This window comes from Gopherus evgoodei, chromosome 5 (genome assembly GCF_007399415.2).
Source record: "Gopherus evgoodei ecotype Sinaloan lineage chromosome 5, rGopEvg1_v1.p, whole genome shotgun sequence".
NCBI lineage: Eukaryota > Metazoa > Chordata > Testudines > Testudinidae > Gopherus > Gopherus evgoodei.
In genome coordinates this window covers 8,387,209-8,408,145 of record NC_044326.1, presented here as the reverse complement: position 1 = coordinate 8,408,145, position 20,937 = coordinate 8,387,209, and the positions used below count along the sequence as shown (strand labels likewise).

At 41.4% G+C, this 20,937-nt stretch overlaps 1 protein-coding gene across 4 annotated transcripts in view; it reads left to right on the top strand.

Moving 5' to 3' along the window:
* The window catches only part of RNF24 (ring finger protein 24), a 71,926-nt gene that overhangs the window by 34,268 nt on the left and 16,721 nt on the right, over positions 1 to 20,937 (top strand). For all 4 annotated transcript variants that reach the window (XM_030563478.1, XM_030563477.1, XM_030563475.1 and 1 more), the window contains 3 exons: positions 3,158 to 3,307; positions 14,659 to 14,701; positions 18,546 to 18,587. In XM_030563478.1, coding sequence (XP_030419338.1) covers positions 3,158 to 3,307; positions 14,659 to 14,701; positions 18,546 to 18,587 — 235 coding nt within the window. The remainder of the gene's footprint in view (positions 1 to 3,157; positions 3,308 to 14,658; positions 14,702 to 18,545; positions 18,588 to 20,937) is intronic.

Here is a 20,937-nt window from a genome sequence, read left to right as displayed (position 1 = left end):
TGTAAGTGTGGCCACTCTGCAGCGCTGGCCCTATACAGCTGTACTAATACAGCTGTAACAACCAGCGCTGCAAAATTTTAGATGTAGACATACCCTCAGGTTATTGAGCATTTCTGCTTTGGCTCAGAGGCTCTTTTGGTGCATATACTGATCTCCAAGGTTTTTAATCAAGCTTAGAAGTTACCAGAAATTACCATGAAAACTCTTAACTACTATCTTATGGAACTAAAGCCAGTGAGAGAGAGAACACAGCAGTATTACAGCATGAAAGGTAATTTTAAAGTTACAGAGACACCTTCGTTACTCAGTGGGGTATTAGTGAAAATAAACCAGAGCCAAGTTTGAAGGTGATGCAAATCCCAAAAAAGATTGATGGTAGCACATATTAGAAGAATTGTTATGCAGGGTTTCAGTAAAAAAAAAATCCATGTAAAAGATCTCATTCCATAGCTCTTACGCGGGTGAGGGCAGGCGACATAAATGAAGGGTAGCATTCTGCATGCTCATTCTCTTGGTGTGTTTTTCTTTTCCCATGAAAACTAAGCTTATATGTTGTACAATACATGCACAGCCATCTACCTTATTACTGTTTATAGAGTCAGATAAAAGTATACAGTGCTTTCAGAACAGGTAGAAGGCCATGGTTCCTTGCTCTGAAAGTGGGTAGTATATCTGGCTCTGTTGATCTGTTTCCTTATTTCCTCGTGCGGGTATTGTAGTTTTGAGAATGCTTGGTGGAGATTTTGTAGGTGTTGGTCTCTGTCTGAGGGGTTAGAGCAGATGCGGTTGTACCTCAGTGCTTGGCTGTAGACATTCTCAAAACTACAATACCCGCACGAGGAAATAAGGAAACAGATCAACAGAGCCAGACGTGTACCCAGAAGCCTCCTACTGCAAGACAAACCCAAGAGAGAAACCAACCGGACTCCACTGGCCATCACATACAGCCCCCAGCTAAAACCCCTCCAACGCATCATCAAGGATCTACAACCCATCCTGGACAATGATCCCACACTTTCACAGGCCTTGGGTGGCAGGCCAATCCTTGCCCACAGACAACCTGCCAACCTGAAACATATTCTCACCAGTAACTGCACACCGCACCATAATAACTCTTCCTCAGGAACCAATCCATGCAACAAACCTCGATGCCAACTCTGCCCACATATCTACACCAGCGACACCATCACAGGACCTAACCAGATCAGCCACAACATCACTGGTTCATTCACTTGCACATCCACCAATGTAATATACGCCATCATATGCCAGCAATGCCCCTCTGCTATGTACGTCGGCCAAACTGGACAGTCTCTACGGAAAAGGATAAATGGACACAAATCAGACATTAGGAATGGCAATATACAAAAATCTGTAGGAGAGCACTTCAACCTCCCTGGCCACACTATAGCAGACCTTAAGGTGGCCATCCTGCAGCAAAAAAACTTCAGGACCAGACTTCAAAGAGAAACTGCTGAGCTTCAGTTCATCTGCAAATTTGACACCATCAGCTCAGGATTGAACAAAGACTGTGAATGGCTTGCCAATTACAGAACCAGTTTCTCCTCTCTAGGTTTTCACACCTCAACTGCTAGAACAGGGCCTCATCCTCCCTGATTGAACTGACCTCGTTATCTCTAGCACACATATATATACCTGCCCCTGGATATTTCCTTTACATGCATCTGAGGAAGTGGGTATTCACCCACGAAAGCTCATGCTCCAAAACGTCTGTTAGTCTATAAGGTGCCACAGGATTCTTTGCTGCTTTTGTCTCCAAGGATTTCAAAGCCTTTTCCAAACATTGCTGTATAAACACTAATTAGTAGCACTATAACATGAGTGACTGTACAGACATTAATCTGTTTTACCTGATTATATGGGGTTTTATTCATTTTGTATCTAGATTTATGCTTACTGTAAAATATTGGCATCCCATGTAATGAAACATGAAGCTGAAATCATGGGAGAGATCATATGTTTAATTCATTATTGCAAGCAGCTGCTTATACAATGTAATTTGGCCCCTCTGTGGGGACTTGATTTTGGTCACATGCTTGAATCTTGGTAAATTGACAGCTGAGCTGACTGCCGCCTTCTCCTTCCATACTCCTCCTGCGTTACCTATTCAAAGATGATTCAGCACTTGAGTAAGGCCCTACCCCCCCCTGCCCCAATGATCAGGGATAATCAGTGAAGGTTTAGACAAGGGGTACAACCTACAACCTGTCTTTGAGCCAATCTGCCTGACGTGGCTAGACGCTAGCTGACCCGTTTGAAAGTCTTAAAATCCAGTTTTATGGCACTTGTAATTTTCCTGTGACTCTGTCCATATGTTAGTGGAAATCTCCTTGCGTTCTTCTCCGCTCCCATGCTAACACTAACTGCAGCATAGGAAACTACACCTAAAATAAAGGGAAAAGCCATATTCAAGTAGGAACACTAGTTTTGCTTGAGCTAAGACAAGGATCAGCTCAGAGTTGATTTGAACAGGTTTGGACAGCAGTCAATTATTTGCATGCTTGAAGTTTTCAGAGGGGAATTTCCACTAGATGAGGAACTGGTCTCAACAATTGTTTAAAAAAAAAAATCCTCTTAATTCAAGGCCCTTTAGCTCTTTAAACATTCCTTTCTTGGTTGTTCAGGTTTCAGGTATGGATGGTCACTGACCACAATAACATGTACTGTGTAAATGTACATCTATGGTAACTCTCTGTGGCTTTTTTTTAAAGCACTTGCATGTGTTTATCAGAAGGGAAATAACTGGATAAGATGATCACGTAAGGAGGAGAAAAAGTTCTGTCTGCGGATCATTGTCCGTCTGCTCTGCAATGATGCTGGACTGGTCTCGGGATTGCTAAACCAGGACCTTAGCTCATGGAGAAGAAACTTGTGGGAGGGTGAACTAGCCAACATAGCATTTCTCTTCCTCTCCTCTTTCTTATGTCACAGGGAGCAATCAAATGTTGGTACTGCTGGACACCCACCCAAGGGCAGGGGAGACATACTTGCCAGGAAAGAGGATGGTCCTCTTTATTTCTCGCCTTCTGAAATGTTCAAGCTGTCATTCACCGTTTTAAAAATTAACACGGTTTGGATTCTTGGTCTCTGGTGACTGCAACTAAAAGCCTTGTGTTGTGTTTCTGTTTCCTCACAGCCCATCCATGAGCTCAGACTTCCAACATTACAGTTTCAGGATGCCGAACATTGGGTTTCAGAACCTGCCTCTCAATATATACATTGTGGTTTTCGGCACTGCCATATTCGTCTTCATCCTTAGTTTACTCTTCTGTTGCTACTTGATCAGGTAAATAAACTACCATTACTATTTTGCCAGCTGAAATCTATTTGGTCCCAGTCATGTGATGTGCCAATCATTTCCTGTAATTCATTCAGGCATGGAGAGTTCTATTAAGCCCCTTGCTGGAGGTGCTTTTTTCTTTTCTAGGATTGAATCCTTTTAAGCAGTGTTCAAAGAGAACGAAACACTGTTTTTTTTCCCACCTAAATGGTAAAATATTCTATAGGCGCAGCAAGACATGTTAGATCTAATGAATCCATTGGTGATTTACTTTACAGGTATTACTTGAATAAATTTGCATAGTGCTGCCTTCCCATCTGCCACTGCAAGTGGTGTTGTCTGGTCTTTACCACTGGATATCACCTATGAAATTATTTTAATTCTCCATTTTTAAGTAGAATAATTTGCTCATTGGCTTCGTATTCAACCCACACATTTATATATAATAAATCCATCCGGAGCACATATTTGATCCAGGCACATTTCTAGAGTTGACTCTAAAGGAAAGCAATTACATTATGTTGCTTTTAAAGTGGATTTTTGTTAGTTTAAACGTGCAGGAAAAGCATGATTTCTTGGTGTCAGTGTTTTCTGCTTGCTGCTTATACTATTTCGATGCATCTCTCTCTTTAATGAATAACTCATGTACTGTGTGATTATTGCTCATTCAACAGCACAGTTCAGAGATTAATGATGCAGAGTTGACTTGTTAATCTGAACAGTGATGAGTGCGGTCCGTAAAGGTCATTCTGGTTTTGGGAAGTTTGAGTATTTGATTGAGGCAAAACTGTTTCTCTCAGATCAAAATAGAAACATAGCCAAATAAATAAATAAATAACCTACAATAGAGGTGAGAGAAAAAAGTCTATTCTGAAAAGTCAGCATGCTGCAGTCTTCATGATTCAAGGATGTGTCTGCCTCTCCTCGTGGTCAGGAACAAAGGATCTCTTTGTGAAGATTTCAGTTTATTGGCAGCAGTTGTACCTCACCCCACACACATCTTAGATACTTTGCAAAATTCCTGTTGAAAACCTGCATATACTCAGCTATTCTGCATATTATCTTTCTCTGTTTTTGTCTTGTTAACGTATCTTACATTTATGCACGTACTCCTTTGGCTTTTGTGGACAGAGCCTCTGTCTGTTGCCCAGTGTCATGCAGCAGGCTAACCTTTACGCTTTCTCCCAAGCTGGAATTGAAAATGGAGGTATTGAAAATGACTAATGTAGATGAGATCAGCAGGGTTCTGCACCCATTGCTGGATACCTTGTTCCAACAGGTGTGAAGCACTTTCTGCTACTGTGAACACTGGACCCATTGACCCTATTTACACTGTGTGGATAGCTGCTGGGGTGGGGCAGTGGGGCTGCTGTGTTTAATACCTAAAAGACAAAAACAGCAGTTTCAGTAGCATAGATATCCCTTAGACCATAAAACCAGAGTACAAGCACTCAGTAACGTTCACATATTTGCAGCTCCATAACTATTGCCCGAAGCGAAGTGAAGCCTGATAACATTTTTGGATGACTCCAAGACGGTCAGAGTGATAAATAATAATGACGACAGGGCAGTCATACGGAGAAATCCTGATTGAATGGGACCAGCTTACCAAGCCAACAAATTTTAATACATCCAAATGTGAAGTTATACATCTAGGAACAAGGAATGCAGGCCACACCTACAGAATGGAGGACTGTCTCCTGGAAAGCAGTGACTCTGAAAAGGATCTAGGGTGGGTCATGGCAGACAGGTAACTCAACATGACCTCCCAGTGCAGAGCTGTGCCAAGAAGTGCTAATGCAGTCCCTGGATGTAGAACCAGCGGAGTAGTGAGTAGGAGTAGAGAGATGACTATACTTTTATATATGGCGCTGGTTAGACTAGTACTGGAATACCGCCTCTGGTTTTGGTGATTGTACTCTCAACAACAACAAAAATCTAGACAATTGGAGAGGGTGCAGAAAACTGCCACAAAAGTGATTTGAAAGCTGGAGAACATGCCTTACAGTGAGAGACTTAGAGTTAACATAACGGCCATACTGGGTCAGACCAAAAGTCTATCCAGCCCAATATCCTGTCTACTGACAGTGACCAATGCCAGGTGTCCCAGAGGAGTGAACCTAACAGGTAATGATCAAGCGATCTCTCTCCTGCCATCCATCTCCACCCTCTGACGAAGAGAGGCTAGGGACATCACTCTTTACCCATCCTGGCTAATAGCCATTAATAGACTTAACCTCCATGAATTTATCCAGTTGTCTTTTAAACCCTGTTGTAGTCCTAGCCTTCACAACCTCCTCAGGCAAGGAGTTCCACAAGTTGACTGTGGGCTGTGTGAAGAACAACTTCCTTTATTTGTTTTAAACCTGCTGCCCATTAATTTAATTTGGTGGTCCCTAGTTCTTCTCTTATGGGAACAAGTAAATAACTTTTCCTTATTCACTTTCTCCATATCACTCATGATTTTATATACCTGTATCATATCCCCCCTTAGTCTCCTCTTTTCCAAGCTGAAAAGTCCTAGCCTCTTTAATCTCTCCTCAGATGGGACCCGTTCCAAACCCCTAATCATTTTAGTTGTCCTTCTCTGAACCTTTTCTTGTGCCGGTATATCTTTTTTGAGATGAGGAGACCACATCTGTACGCAGTATTCAAGATGTGGGTGTACCTTGGATTTATATAAGGGCACTAAGATATTCTCCATCTTATTCTCTATCCCTTTTTTAATGATTCCTAACATCCTGTTTGCTTTTTTGACTGCCGCTGCACACTGCGTGGACGTCTTCAGAGAACTATCCACGATGACTCCAAGATCTTTCATGATCAGTTGTAGCTAAATTAGCCCCCATCATATTGTATGTATAGTTGAGGTTATTTTTTCAACGTGCATTACTTCACATTTATCCACATGAAATTTCATTTGCCATTTTGTTGCCCAGTCACTTAGTTTTGTGAGATCTCTTTGAAGTTCTTCACAGTCTGCTTTGGTCTTAACTATCTGGAGCAGTTTAGTATCATCTGCAAACTTTGCCACCTCACTGTTTATCCCTTTCTCCAGATCATTTGTGAATAAGTTGAATAAGATTGGTCCTAGGAGGACTCTTGGGGAACACCGCTAGTTACCCCTCTCCATTCTGAGAATTTACCATTAATTCCTACCCTTTGTTCCCTGTCTTTTAACCAGTTCTCAGTCCATGAAAGGATCTTTCCTCTTATCCCATGACAACTTAATTTACATAAGAGCCTTTGGTGAGGGACCTTGTCAAAGACTTTCTGGAAATCTAAGTACGCTATGTCCACTGGTTTCCCCCTGGTCCACATGTATGTTGACCCTTCAAAGAACTCTTATAGATTAGTAAGACATGATTTCCCTTTACAGAAACCATGTTGACTTTTGCCCAACAATTTGTCTTTATATGTCTGACAATTTTATTCTTAACTGTTGTTTCAACTAATTTGCCCAGTACTGACATTAGACTTACCGTCTGTAATTGCCGGGATCACCTCTAGAACCCTTTTTAAATATTGGCATTACATTAGCTATCTTCCAGTCATTGTGTATAGAAGCTGATTTTAAAAGACAGGTTACAAACCATAGTTAATAATTCCAAAATTTCACATTTGAGTTCTTTCAGAATTCTTGGGTGAATGCCATCTGGTCCCAGTGACTTGTTACAGTTAAGTTTATCAATTCCAAAACCACCTCTAGTGACACTTCAGTCTGTGGCAGTTCCTCAGATTTGTCACCTACAAAGGACGGCTCAGGTTTGAGAATCTCCCTAACATCCTCAGCCGTGAAGACTGAAGCAAAGAATTCATTTAGTTTCTCCGCAATGACTTTGTCTTTAATCGCTCCTTTTGTATCTCCATTATCAAGGGGCCCCACTGGTAGTTTACCAGGCTTCCTGCTTCTGATGTACTTAAAAAACATTTTATTACCACCTTTGTACTTTTTTGTCTATCAATCTGTTTAGGTTATCAAAATGAAAATTGAACTGTGACTTGGTTACAGTGTATAAGTACCTTCACAGGGAGGAAATACTGGATACTAAAGGGCGCTTTAATCCGGCAGAGAAAGGCATACGAAGAGCCAATAGCTGCAAACCGAAGCTAGACAAAAGTTGTGCCTAACTTCTAATTTGAATTTAACAGAGAGGGTGGTGAACCGTTGGAACAAATTACGCAGGGAAGTGGTGGATTCTCCATCTCTTGATGTCTTCAGATCAAGACTTGAGGCCTTTCTGGAAGAAATGCTTCAGCCAAAGACAAGTTACTGGGCTTAGTACAGCAGTAACTAAATGAAACAGACAGGCTAGATGATCTGTTGGTCCCTTTTGGCATTAAACTCCATGAATCTGTAAAAAGCCTCCCTCTCCTACAGTCATAATCAGCAGTTCCATTTGTTGTTTGCAGGATAAGCATGAACCTGAGAGAACTTTTTTCTGGGAGCAACTCATATTAGTCAGGGCCTCGTATAGGATTTGATTTTCAGCCACGCAAATTGCCGCATAATTGTCCTCCTTTGAATTTGTAGCATAATTGTGCTCCAGAACTTCAGCTTGAATTTTGGAAGTAAAATTAGATCTCCACTTGTCATGTTTGTAGAGAGCCTTCAAAACATGAGCTGAGTATAGAGACATTTGCCTGAATCTGCAGAGAGTCTGAAACAATAGGTCCAGAGAGAAGTGGGCACTGTCCCTTCATCCCAATAGAGTTTTTACTCTGAGGTGTAATTCTTTACATTTCAGCATTGGTAACTATTCCACTGCTGATCAGCTTAGTAGAAACAGGCATATGTACTCATTGTCTTTATCGGATGCAATGGCAGTAGGATTGGATGCAGTGGGGGAAATAGTTGCTGTCATGAATTGCATGGATAGAGAATGAGGAATTCAAACTCTGCCTGTTCCATACAAACACCTTAAAAAAATTAGCCCCATCTGTCCCTGCTCCAAAAGGGTTAAGAAAAGATGCGTCTCTTTCACAGTGCCAGAAACTTGTCAAAAACAAACTCTCTTCCCACACCATTTTTGGGTGCCAAAATCCCCAGTAATACTCTACCTAGCTGCAAAACCTCCCTGGCATTCTGCAATGAAGTTACCGTTTTAATACAGAACTACATTTGGGGTAGGATAAAATAAATATGAATAAACAGTAACAGAGGCAGTATTGACTAGACCACACCATGGTACTCACTGGACCAGATGATTTAGGTCTTGCACGAGGGCTTGATTTTAATGCACAGTCTGTGGACTCCAAACAGGGTTTTGTTCAGGTGCTAATGCAAAGTATCCTATTGTCTAATTTTTCACTTTTTTCAGTGACCAGCATTGCTGCAAGTACTTTTTGCAAATAACAGATGGACCTTGTGACATAGTTATTGGTACATGTTTCCCATATTCCATTCCTTACTGTACCATCATGCTGCTTCCAAGCATTTGGTTTTAGGAGTTGCAAATAAACCAGATAAAGCAGCACCCCGTAGATAACGCGATGAACTAATGTGTCAGATTGAACATACTGGAGAACAAAAATTTGTAAGACCTGATTCCTGGTGTATTTACGTCCAGGCCGATGGCTTCCTGGATTAAAATAACAGTACTGCCTTGGAGAAACTGACAAGTGAGCTGTTTTTTACAATAGGGCAGGTCTACGCTACCTCTTAAGTCGATCTAACTTATGTCACGCAGGGGTGTGAAAAAGACATTCCCCCTGAGCGATGCAAATTACAGCGCCCTAAGCGCTGTCCACACCGGCACTATATCAGCAGGAGACACTCTCTGGCCAACATGGCTTCTATCTCTCACGGAGGTAGAGTAATTATGCCAATGGGAGAGCACTCTCCCATCAGTATACAGCGTCTTCACTAGACACACTAGAATGCAGCTGCGCCATTGTAGCGCATTTAGTGTAGACCTGCCTATAGTTTCACTGGATAAACTGTCTTCCTCCCTTCTGAAACTCCATGGGACCCAAGAGCTTTGCATTCCATGAGAAGATTGGCTCTAAACAGAAGTATATTGGGTTATGTATGAAATCTTGCCCTCCTTTTCAGGACAGAAGGCTTGCAAGAAGGGCTGAAATAAAATTAAATATTATTCTACTCTTAAAAGGCATGCACATGTGGAACATTTAATTCCACTCTTTTAAAGTAATGCCTATTATGTTGCTGTTTGGGTGCATTCTGTCTTCAGACTATCGACTATAACAGGGTTCAAAAAAGAACTAGATGAGTTCATGGAGGATAGGTCCATCAATGACTATTAGCCGGGATCGTGTCCTTAGCCTCTTTTTGCCAGATGCTAGGAATGGGTGACAGGTGATGGATCACTTGATAATTACCTGTTCTTTTCATTCCCTCTGGGGCACCTGGTATTGGCCACTGTCGGAAGCTGGGATACTAGGATAGATGGACCTTTGGTCTGATCCAATATGGCCGTTCTTATGTTCAGCCTTTAAAAAAGGAAAAGAGATTTTTGCAAAGACATTTGCTGATGTTTTTTCCTCTGCTTTTACTTTAGGGAAATTAATGAATGTGACACCAAATGTGTTGCATTCAGTCCCATAAAACCCAAACTCATGGATACTAACACCAATATGCCCCATTAAATATTTAAAAGGCAGTGTTTATGCTAATTTAAAGTAAATGCTAGTTTTGTCCATAATCAAGCTTTTGTACAGTTTATAGCATGTTCATATTTATGGTTGCCACCTTTAGCTGAAACATTTCAAACTATGTAAGGGTGCGTGGGACGGTTTTTTTTTTTAAAAGAGGTTGTTTATTCATTTTTTCCCTTCCGATTTTAAACATGCTCAGATTAAACAAGTCATTCCTTGTCAGCTTTGGAAAGCTAAAGATGCAGTATCTCTTTTACCACGGAGAGAATTAAGAATCATAGAATATGAGGGTTGGAAGGGACCTCAGGAGGTCATCTAGTCCAACCCCCTGCTCAAAGCAGGGCCAGTCCCTAGACAGATTTTTGCCCCACATCCCTAAATGGCCCCCTTAAGGATTGAACTCACAACCCTGGGTTTAGCAGGCCAGTGCTCAAACCACTGAGCTATCCCTCCTCCCTAGTACCATGCTAACGTATTGCTGTTGTGCTGAGTTTGATCTCCTTCTTGCACAATGATTCTCTTCTGTTCATGCTTGCCAATTGAAATAAGGATTTGTGTTCTCATATAAACCTGTTTTCAGCCCATGGAAATTATACAGTCATCTTGAATATAATGGGAACTTTATATTGCATGGGGTTGTTGGTTTTTTTTTTTTGTTCTTACTTGTGGATTTCTCACCAAGCCCAGTGGGACAGTGTCAGATTTCAAGGAAGCATTTTATCTGGTTTGTGTCTCTATGGAGAATTGCATTTTTTTGACTTGAGTATCACAAATTGTTCTGAGTAGCTCTCTCAGAAGTCTAGTAGGCCAATTCTTTAGTGAATTCCACTTTGAATAAAATATTGCCTCTGGCATAGCACTGCTGCCTATGCACGGACTACTGACGTGATGTCACTGAATACACAACACTAAGAAAGCTGGGTACTGTACTCACTAGGAAAGAGAAAAACATTGGTCTTTTCAAGCTGAGAATCCTCTCAGTTCAGGATTTGAAGGAACAAAGGGAGGAGCAAATAACTGTAACCCAACAGAGGCTAATAGCAGCTCCAGCCAATGAGAGCTTTTTTCATAAAGAAGCAATAGAGAAGGGACATTCGGCTGTACTTCTCTTGTGGGCTGTACATAATAGATCCATTGAGATACTGCATCTTCAAACGCTACTCTGTTGCAAAATGTAAGACTTTTATGAGGCTTTTTCTTCTAGACTGTGCTGCCTGTTTTACAGATTTCTGTCTTTGAACTCGGAGAGGTTAAGTGTACTAATACTAGAGGTAAATCTATAAAATGTTGTTTCCTCTGAATTTTGTTATGTTAGTAGTTTACTCGCTTCATTACTGAAGCATATTCTAATAGTAGTTGAAACTGGAAAAAAACAAAATTATCCAAAGAGATGCAATATTCCCTTTTTAAAGAGAGAAGCCACTGGGTGTGGGGCATAAACATTGGAAGAGAATTCTAAATTCTAGCTGAAATGAGTGATTAATTTTGGAGATTACTGTGTCTTCAGTATCTTGCTGCCCTAATTGTGGAGAGCATGGTTTTAAAATACTGCATATTCTCTTCTCTAAAGATACCATCTGCCAGAACTCACTTCTGGGTACTAGCTTCCTGGCATGAGACTGGTGAAAAAACTCCTCAGACTCTGAAAGGTTCCTTGGCTTTTAAGGGCTCTTTCTGCTGGATTGTGTTAGGGAGTTTTATTTGGGAGGATAGGGGTTGGACCCTCTCAGTTTTATTGCCTTGGCATCACACTGGTGCATGTTTATCCAGCACCAGAGACTTTCCATCATTTCAGCATGCGATGCTGTAGGGTGTACAGTCGAAGAGGCTCAGCAGCTGCATGAGAGCTTTTGGTCTCTATTTGTCCAATGCCTCGGCGCTCCTCCCGTGTCAGCCTACAGTGTAAGGCAGCCTGCACTGCATTAGCAGCATTTCTATGAGGCCTTTGCAAGGCAGCTGTGGGGTTCTCTTTCCCCACTATCACAGAGCATTCATGCTTGCATTTGGCCTCCAGAAAGGAATCTTGTTTTTGGTCTCTCTGAGCTCCAGAACTTAGCCACGGTCTCCTGTCCCCAAAGTTTTTTTGCTTCCGTGGGGATCCTCCCTTGAGTTGGCCACTTTTACCCTGGCCCTGTTTATTGGCATATCCTACAGTCTGTCTGTGAAACCTCTGTGATAACAGATTTCTTAATCCCAATGCACATGGTTGGCCTTGGCCTCCTAGTTGTTGCTGTTGCAAGTTTTATTCTGACTTTTGGGCCATCCATTGAGTGAGAATTCTAGTGGCTGGTATCTTTAAAGAAGGAAAAATAGTGGCCCTAGAATTCAGCTTCTCTGTTGGTAGCTTTCCGATAGATTCTCTCCTGCTACTTATTCGTCACCGTTTCAAGATTATCTCGATTGGGATGAGGTGGAGACATATGCCTCCTTTATTTTATTTATTTATTTTCCCCGTGACTGGTTGTTTTCTTGGGAAGCTTTGCTTCTTGTACTCCCCAAATTGATAGGAACACGTCAAGGGTAGCGCTTTAAGCTCAGGGACTGGTGCATATCAGCCTGATTCATGGTGTACCCTGCTGCTGCAGCCCTTAGGGACCAAAAAACCTCTGAGAGCCTGGGGAGTTCCATCAGTGGATTGGTAGGGAGCTAAAAACCAGGAATGAGCATCCCACTGGAATGTTTTCAGAGAAGCAGAATTTTAGCTCAGTAAATTACACATCTTCAAGCAGTGTTGGAGCCTGCAGTGGATGAGGGTTCAGAAAAATTACTTACATCTGTCTGGCCTTTATGCGTGCACATTCAGACCATGTTCTAAAAGTCCTTGCCCAATTCTTCAACATCTATAACTTTCTTCTTCAGTTTTATGAATGGTTGCCAAATGTCAAGCTTAAAACAAGATGCTATTTTTGATTTTATAAGCACAGTTGACATTAGTAAAGGGTTTTGTATCTTCAAATGAGCTATATAAATGCTGCTGTTCTTAAGGCTGGCAAAGATACTTTTAATAAATTTTAAATTAAAAATCATCAGTGCAATTCAGTCTAGAGCAGCTGTTAATACCTAGTTCTGTCTTTTAATGTACGTGTTTGTAAACCATGGCAGAGTATCAACCATACCAGCACAACTGTAATACTAATAGACTAGGAAATATACTGCTTTTTCCTCTCACCCCCATGCCCCAGCTTAGGTGTTTTAGGCTAACCCTGACATAAGAGCTTTCCAAAAACAGATTATAGTTTGTGAAACGAGATTAACATTAAATACAGATAGGTACGTGGAGTGCAACTTTTCGTAACCACGTTAGCGCACTTAGCATTTTCTGTTTCTAAATTAAGGCTCTGATGTTTTTGTTTTTGAATTTTTTGTTTCACTCATTTTTGTCCCTAGCAATTGGAGTGGGACCCTTCCATCTATGACTTAACCGTTTGTTCATTTCCATAAATAAATACTTCATCTCTTCCCATTGTCCACATTTGGAGTTCCTTGCTATTCAGGAGCTTTTTAATGTGGGTTCATCCACTCAGTCTCCACCTCTTGATTCCTGCCAGAAAATGAAACTATACAGAAAACAAAAGTTGTACTTGGCTAGCAATTTGAAAGCCTTAAAAACTACTCAGGATAGCCTACACTTATGCCTCTCTGCATAGAATCTTTATTATGAGCCTGATTCTGATCTCACTTAAAATTGATTTAACTCCATTGTAACTCCATGAATTCCAGAGGAGTAAGTAACTACTCATATACACCAGCATAAGTGAGACTGGAGTCATGGTCTATAATAAGCTCATAAGATTATCACTCCACAGTTAAATATAACACAAGTTGCTCAGTTGTTAGGAAACCACAATCATTTGGTCTTCTGCTCAATTAAGTACATGAAAATAAATTCCCAGGTTAAAGCTTCAATTTCCTGTAATTTTTAGCCATGATTTCTCTTTGGCTATTAAATTGCCTCATGTCCCTTAACTGCAACTGAAAGCTACAAAATCTCACACCAGATCTAAATCGTTCTCCTATTTATTTCCTCTTAAAAAGGAATATTTATCTTTTGCTTTTTAATCAGTTGAATGACTTACCTTGAATGTTTCTCTATAAGACATTGGCTATCAGAAAACTACTTTCACACAATACTACATGTCAAGAGCATAGCAAGCAATTGGCATTTGAGATTAATTTAATGACTCGGTACAGTGACTAGGGCTCAAATGGTAAACATTTAAAAGGGCCAATTTTCTTTTCGTTCTGTCCACTCCCCACATTTAAAGTGTGAACAGAGGTGCCTTTCTCCACTACGTTCCCCAGGTGTTGAGCCCTGAGTATTCTACGCTTCCCCATCACCAGAAAAAGATGCAGTGTCCATTCAACCCAGCTATGAATCTTAGTGGGAGAAGTAATTGCGGGGGAAGTAGACGTGTATGTTAGCTGTTCATCCTGTCAATAACTTCTGTGTGTTACAACTCACATAATGTTTTTGCAGCAAATTATATAGTTCAAAAAAGACAAATTGAACAAGGTTATCATCAGTTGACTAGAGATAGATATAATTGGAGAGAGATATAAGCTCTTAAAGTAACTCACTGGGAACTGGATACTGCATCATTATGTGTCCTATATTTTTCAAAACTAAAAAAGTTATTGAATATGAGGGGAAAATGCAAGTTTTTTTCTCTTATCTGGGTTTTTTGCTAATCCTGATATTTTGGCCTATTTTGTTCATATTTTCCTTTCTTGATTTCTAGGCTCAGACATCAGGCACACAAAGAGCTTTATGCCTACAAACAGGTGAGATGTTAAATAGTAAACTACTTTTTTTTCCCTGTCATTTTACAGATCAATCTGAGCAAAAACCGTTAATTTCTTGTGATTGTCACCATTTTAGGTTACCACTGAACTGTTCCAGAGTTTGATGTCTTGCCATTTTAGGCCTACCTCTGCAAGTACTTACATGTGTGCTTAACTTTACTCACGTGAGTACTTCCATTGAAGTCAGTGGGAATATCCACATGTTTAAAGTTACCCGCATACATGTGTTTTGCAGAATCAGGGCCTTACTTTATATCATGGCATGTTGCCAATTGTTCCCTACAACAATTTAGGACTTGTATTCTTAATGTTACTCCATATATACCAGGCGCTTTCTCAAAGTGATGGAGAAAGAATGGAGCCCTAAGCAGAAAAGATAAAATCAGTGATTTATAATAATGCAGCTTTCAAAAATGTATTTATAAGTGTAGCAGCCACATGGCAGGAAATTGACTGGCATATGTCAGCTCAAACCCAGTAATGAGCTCTGGGTCAAACAGTATGAGGCTGTATAACCAAAGGGGAAAATACAAGACTTCAAGCCTCCTTCATGCAAGGAGAGTTCAGTTCCTTCACAAAACATCCAAAGCTTTCACAGATGGCAGTTAATGTAATCAATTAATCCTGTATGTGGCTGGATTTTTCCCTGGTGAAGGGAGGAGTTGCCAGTTGAGGCGCTGACTTTCTGTGCCTAGAGTTTGCACTGTCTGGAGTGGGGAGGAAAATCTGAGTGTACTTGCCCTGGTGATGGGATCTGTTCCTGTCCTGTTTCAAGTCCAATGGGACTTTCCAATTCCCTTCAATGGCAATAGATGTGACCCAGCAACATGACTCACTGTTCTTGCCATAAAAGAACAGTACTCCTGTTCTTTTTGCGGATACAGACTAACACGGCTGCTACTGTGAAACAGTTCTGGCCATGTTTACAGTAAGTCGTAATATACGTCTCCTACAGCAATAAAAGAAAAGTGCTGTCCCAGTGGATCAAAATTCAGTTCCCATGAACTGTATTTTGCTGGATTAGATTACATGAACCCTGGAGGCATTAAAGCAGTGTACTGAATTTAGAATAGTGGGATGTCTCTGTAGAGAAAGTTTCCAAGTATTCTTGGCAGATCAAACAGCTTCTTCCACTCACTCCCATAGACACACATCAGTGTCTGCTTCAGAATAAACACAGCTAATAGATTAGTGGCAGGATACATTTAAATACCCACCTTTCTTTAGTGTTGTAGCCTTGTTGATCCCATGATGTGACCCACACAAGGTGGGTGAGGTAATATCTTTTGTTGGACCAGTTTCTGTTGGTGGAAGAGAAAAGTTTCACAGAACTCTTGTTCAGGTCTGGAAAACGTTGCAGCGAACTGTGAGGTGGGACAGATTGTTAAGCACATAGCAAGAAACCACTTAAAATGAAGTGGGTAATTTAACACCTCTACAGTCAAGGGACAAAGGAAGATTAGGAGGGCCATCTCAAGGAAGAATTTCTGAAAAAATTAACACTCAGCAATGATATACCTGAGGCCAAATCTACAATGCACACTTACTTCAATATAACTACATCACGCAGGGGTATGAAACAGCCACACCCCTGAGCGACATATTTATGCAGCTGTAATCCCCCAAGCAGATGGCACTTGATCAGCAGGAGAGCGCTCTTCCATCAGCTTAGAGTGTCTTTACCAGAAGTGCTACAGTGTGCAGCTGTGCTGATCAAGCTTGTAGCGTAGACCTGCCCCAAGATCATCAATGATATTTTCATCCTTTGGACAGATGACCTAAACTCCCTCATCGATTTCCACCATCTGTTCACCAAACTCTCTAGAATACTTCTACATCAGCCTCCCCTTCCGGCTTCAGGTATTGACAAGAAACCAGAGATCACCACACTTACCTCTACAGCGCCAATAACCAGCCCAGACAAACCAGAAAATCTGTTCTCCGCAGACCAGCACTCAGATATCACAGAATCTGCTCCAAGGAGAAAGTCCAGGATACACACCTTAACCAAACAAGGACTGAGAAGTAAATTGCATCACAGAACAGGCCACCCAAATACCACAAGAGAACCTGCTCCAGTAGAATATGAGGAAGGGGACACGCTGCCCACACACCCCCAGTTGTCACCTACTACCCCGCTGTGGAACCCTTGTGGGATATCATCAAACAGTTACAACCTATACTTGATGGCGACCACATTCTGAAAGAAATTTTTCCTGAACCTCCTCTTCTGTCCTTCAAACAACCTCACAGCCTTGCCAAGCTCATCATCAGGAGCAAGCTCCCCACACCCCAGGACACACCCACTCAGAGTGGCACCAGACCCTACCAGACAACAGATCAAAAACCTGCAGACACATCTGTGCTGCTACAATGCTCAGTATCCCCACAAGACACCTTTTCAAGATCCATGGGTCCTACACATGCCTATCATAACCTGTGCAGTACCTCGTCCCGTTCATCAACTGCATCAACAGCGACTGTGTGGGTGAGACCAGACAATTGCTATGATCTTGAATGAAGTCACAGAAAAATAATACAAAACAAAAACTCATCTCTGATGGGCAAACACTCTCTTGACAAGGCAGTCATTCCATATCTAAACTCTCAGTCCTGGTCCTCAAAGGAAACCTGAACGTCTTTCAAAAGACGAGCCTGGGAACTTAAATTCATAATTGTGCTAGACACTGAAAAACATCTCAGACACACTGGTTGTATGGCTCATTACAATAATTTGTAACCTAATATCCCTCCTTTGACTTATGACTGCAAAGGTGTTAATTGCCCGTTTCATTTTAAGTGTGTTTTTGCAGCATGTATTAGCCCCTTATGCATGACAATCTGTCCCAGCCTCTCTTTAGTCAGGACATTCTGGTTACCTTCTCCAGACCCAATCTCTTCCACCAACAAAAGATATTCCCTCACCCACTTGTGTCTCAGCTTTCTTTAGTGTTTTGGTCATTTACTTTTCAGTTCTGTAGTCTGAGCAAGCATTCTGACATTTAATAACATTACAAATGTACAATCCTTTCTTTGATTACAATCCCACTAACTGCTAGTTAGCCAAACGAGACACAGAACTGTGAACAAAAACAAGGGGGGAAAGAATGAATTGGTAACAGGAGGAAATATCTGAATAATGAAGTTCATCAAACAATATGGAAACATGGCATATTTGATTTCAGAAGGTGGTTCTCTGGATCTCATCCCCTTCTTTGGATTAGCAGTTGTAATTTAGACAATAGCTACCTTCCCTCTCACACATGTTCTTGGCAAGCATTTTGAAAACTGTTTTTACTAGTTTACTATTCATGTCTGGTTTATTTAGGCTTTCAAGTTTCTGGTGTTTGGGTTTGTTTTTTGGTTTTTTTTACTTCTAAAGACACTAGCTATAATTTGCCTACAGATGTATATCAGTATTCAAAAATATCTCTGTTGATGAACTATCTATCTCTATCTCGCACAGGAGAAACTTGGCATAGTGGAATAAAAGACCCACAGCAGAGGCACAGCTGGCCTGGGTCAGCTGACTTGGGCTCCCATTGCAGAGCTAAAATTGCTTACTTGATGTTCAGGCTCAGGGACCTTCTCTCCCCACCTGGTTGTTAGGGACATTCAATCCATATAGCTAAAGGGGAGGAAATACAGCACAGAAACTTTGTCCCTTTAAATTACTTCTGTTAACGATTAAATACAAAGGAAATTATTTACATCAGCTTTATTTCTTTGAAAGGAAATCTCTGAAGACCCCATTGATATAATGAAGTACAGCAATCAGAAATGGTAGATATCCCAGTCCTAATGCTGTGTCTCTGTCTTGCAGGTTATTCTAAAGGAAAAAGTAAAAGAGCTTAATCTGCATGAGGTAAGCAAGTATTTTTGGGCTGCAATGAGCTATTACACCTACAGCCCAAGGCCTCTTTCTCCGGTTCAGGAGTCAGCTGTTTGTCATGTTCTTTTTCTGGAATGATTATACAACTCATTTAGATTTCACGCATTCCTGCTTCTGGTCACATGTGGTTGAGGGAGATGGGCAGAGTAAATAAAGAATAACCAAAAATCTACAGATAAGAGGGAACAAAATGAAAATAAAAATCCGCCATGATACAGTTTATGGTGTAAATAGATCAGGTGCAAATAGAACAATTGATTGATCTGGATCAATGTTGTTACGGGTGCTCATTTCTGCATTTATATCAGATTAGAGAGACAAAGTAGGTGAGGTAATATCTTTTACACCTCTGTGGAAGCTTGAAAGCGTGTCTCTTTCACCAGTGGAAGTTGGTACAGTAAAATATATTACTTCTCCCACCTTGTCTCTGTAATATCCTGGGACCAACACAGCAAACAACAATGGTTTACATCTGGTTGGTACTTAAATTCCAGAATACCAATCATGTGCCCCAGAATGATTATTTAAGCACCAGTGCAGAACTCAGTGTCCAAACTTAAGTCCCCAGGACAAAAAAAATGTGTTTTTATACTAATATTAATTGGAGGAGGGAGGGACAGAGTTTGTGTCTAAGTCAATTTGTCCTGAAGGCATGTCCACAAAACTTGATGCCATGAAGTTATGGCATGACTGGGGGGTTGGCATCTATGACTGAATGGCTTGTTGACCATTTTTTGGAAAGAATGAAGCAAGGCAAGAGGTGAGATAGAAGCCAGCAAGGAGGAGGATAGAAATGGCTGAGAGAAATGAGTGATGGCAGAGAGGAGTGGTGGAAATCTTATTAATGGGGAGGAGGAACATTCTGGATTTAGTGAAGGCCCCAGCACAAGGGGGACTGTACACCCAACCTCTCTGATTGCAGCATAGTCAGTGTTTAACTGTAGACTTGTTAAGTGGGAAAGGAGCTGAATACCAGGTTGTCTAGGAACAGAAGGGTTGTTTACAGTAGTGAGGTGCTGTTGCCACATCATGGTTACTTAGTAACCCAGTTTGGATTTTTAATGTGGTTTCAGTGTTACAGGAAGGTGACCAGAACAGACTAATGACTACATTGTCTGCCCTTGTCCCCACTTAAACTTAAACACATTTATTTCCATTTAGCTTCTGGGTGGCCAAAGTGCATCTCCCTAATGCAGCCATGGCATAGTACTCCACGCTCGAGCCAAAATGTTTGTGTGACTCTCTGTGCAGAAGCTGTCTGAAAGGACAGCCCCTCAGCACACAACCTTTCTGCTTCTGCGGGCTCCAGTTGTTACCCTGAATTAATCGGGAAAGAGGCAGCAGAAGAGCCCAGAACAAAGCAGAAATAATGGAGGGCTGGGTAACTGCAATGGACAGACAGAGCCCGTGGCCTGAGGCAGCATCCAGTGTTGGTCAGCCAGAGAGGGACTGCAGCAGTCATGGGGCTCTGGGAGGACAATATGTATGTTATGAATGCACATCCACAGTCCCCGAACTAGCCTACATGTAAACAGATGCCATTGTCATGGTGTTTCCTGGAATTTTTTAGAAGTCCAATTTGTTAATGAAACAACTGGAAGCCTGACTCTGAAATACTTCTGTACCACATCATTTGCTTCCTGCATATGGAAGCTGATTTGCTGTTGCTGGATTAGGAAGGCTCCCACACTGAAGTTTGAGTAGGATGTTGGTTTGGGGTGGGGTCGGAGGTGGGGGTAGGGGGAAGCATTTGGGGACAGAAATAATGTATGTAAGATGATAGAAAATAGTAGATAAAAGAGAGAGTCAAGTGTGGGTCCCTCAAATATAACAGTATAAAGGTGATTCCTGACTCAGACTTGGTAATAGGTCAGATGAATACATTTCTGGTTGCTACCTGAGTTGGGCTGAGTAAACTCTGTGGCACTTCATTCCAATTTAAAAACACCCAGCCGCTTAAGCGTTTGTCCATTATGATTGCAGAGATCCCCTTTGCAGTATGAGCCATAACAGTGCTGCCTTCTTGAGTCTGCAGATAGATAAACGATACCTTGAGAAGTAGGAAGGGCATCCATTCCCAGAAGCCAGATGTCTACTTTGGTATGTTCAGAATTATGCCATTGCTGACTCTTTCGCTGCTGATTTATTTTAACAAGAACACTGAGTTCTTAGAATAATAGAGCTGGAAGGGACCTCAAGAGGTCATCTGATCCAGTCCCTTGCACGCCGGGCAGGACTGAGTATTATCTAGATCATCCCTGACAGGTGTTTGTCTAACCTGCTCTCAAAAATCTCCAGTGATGGAGATTCCACAACCTCCCTA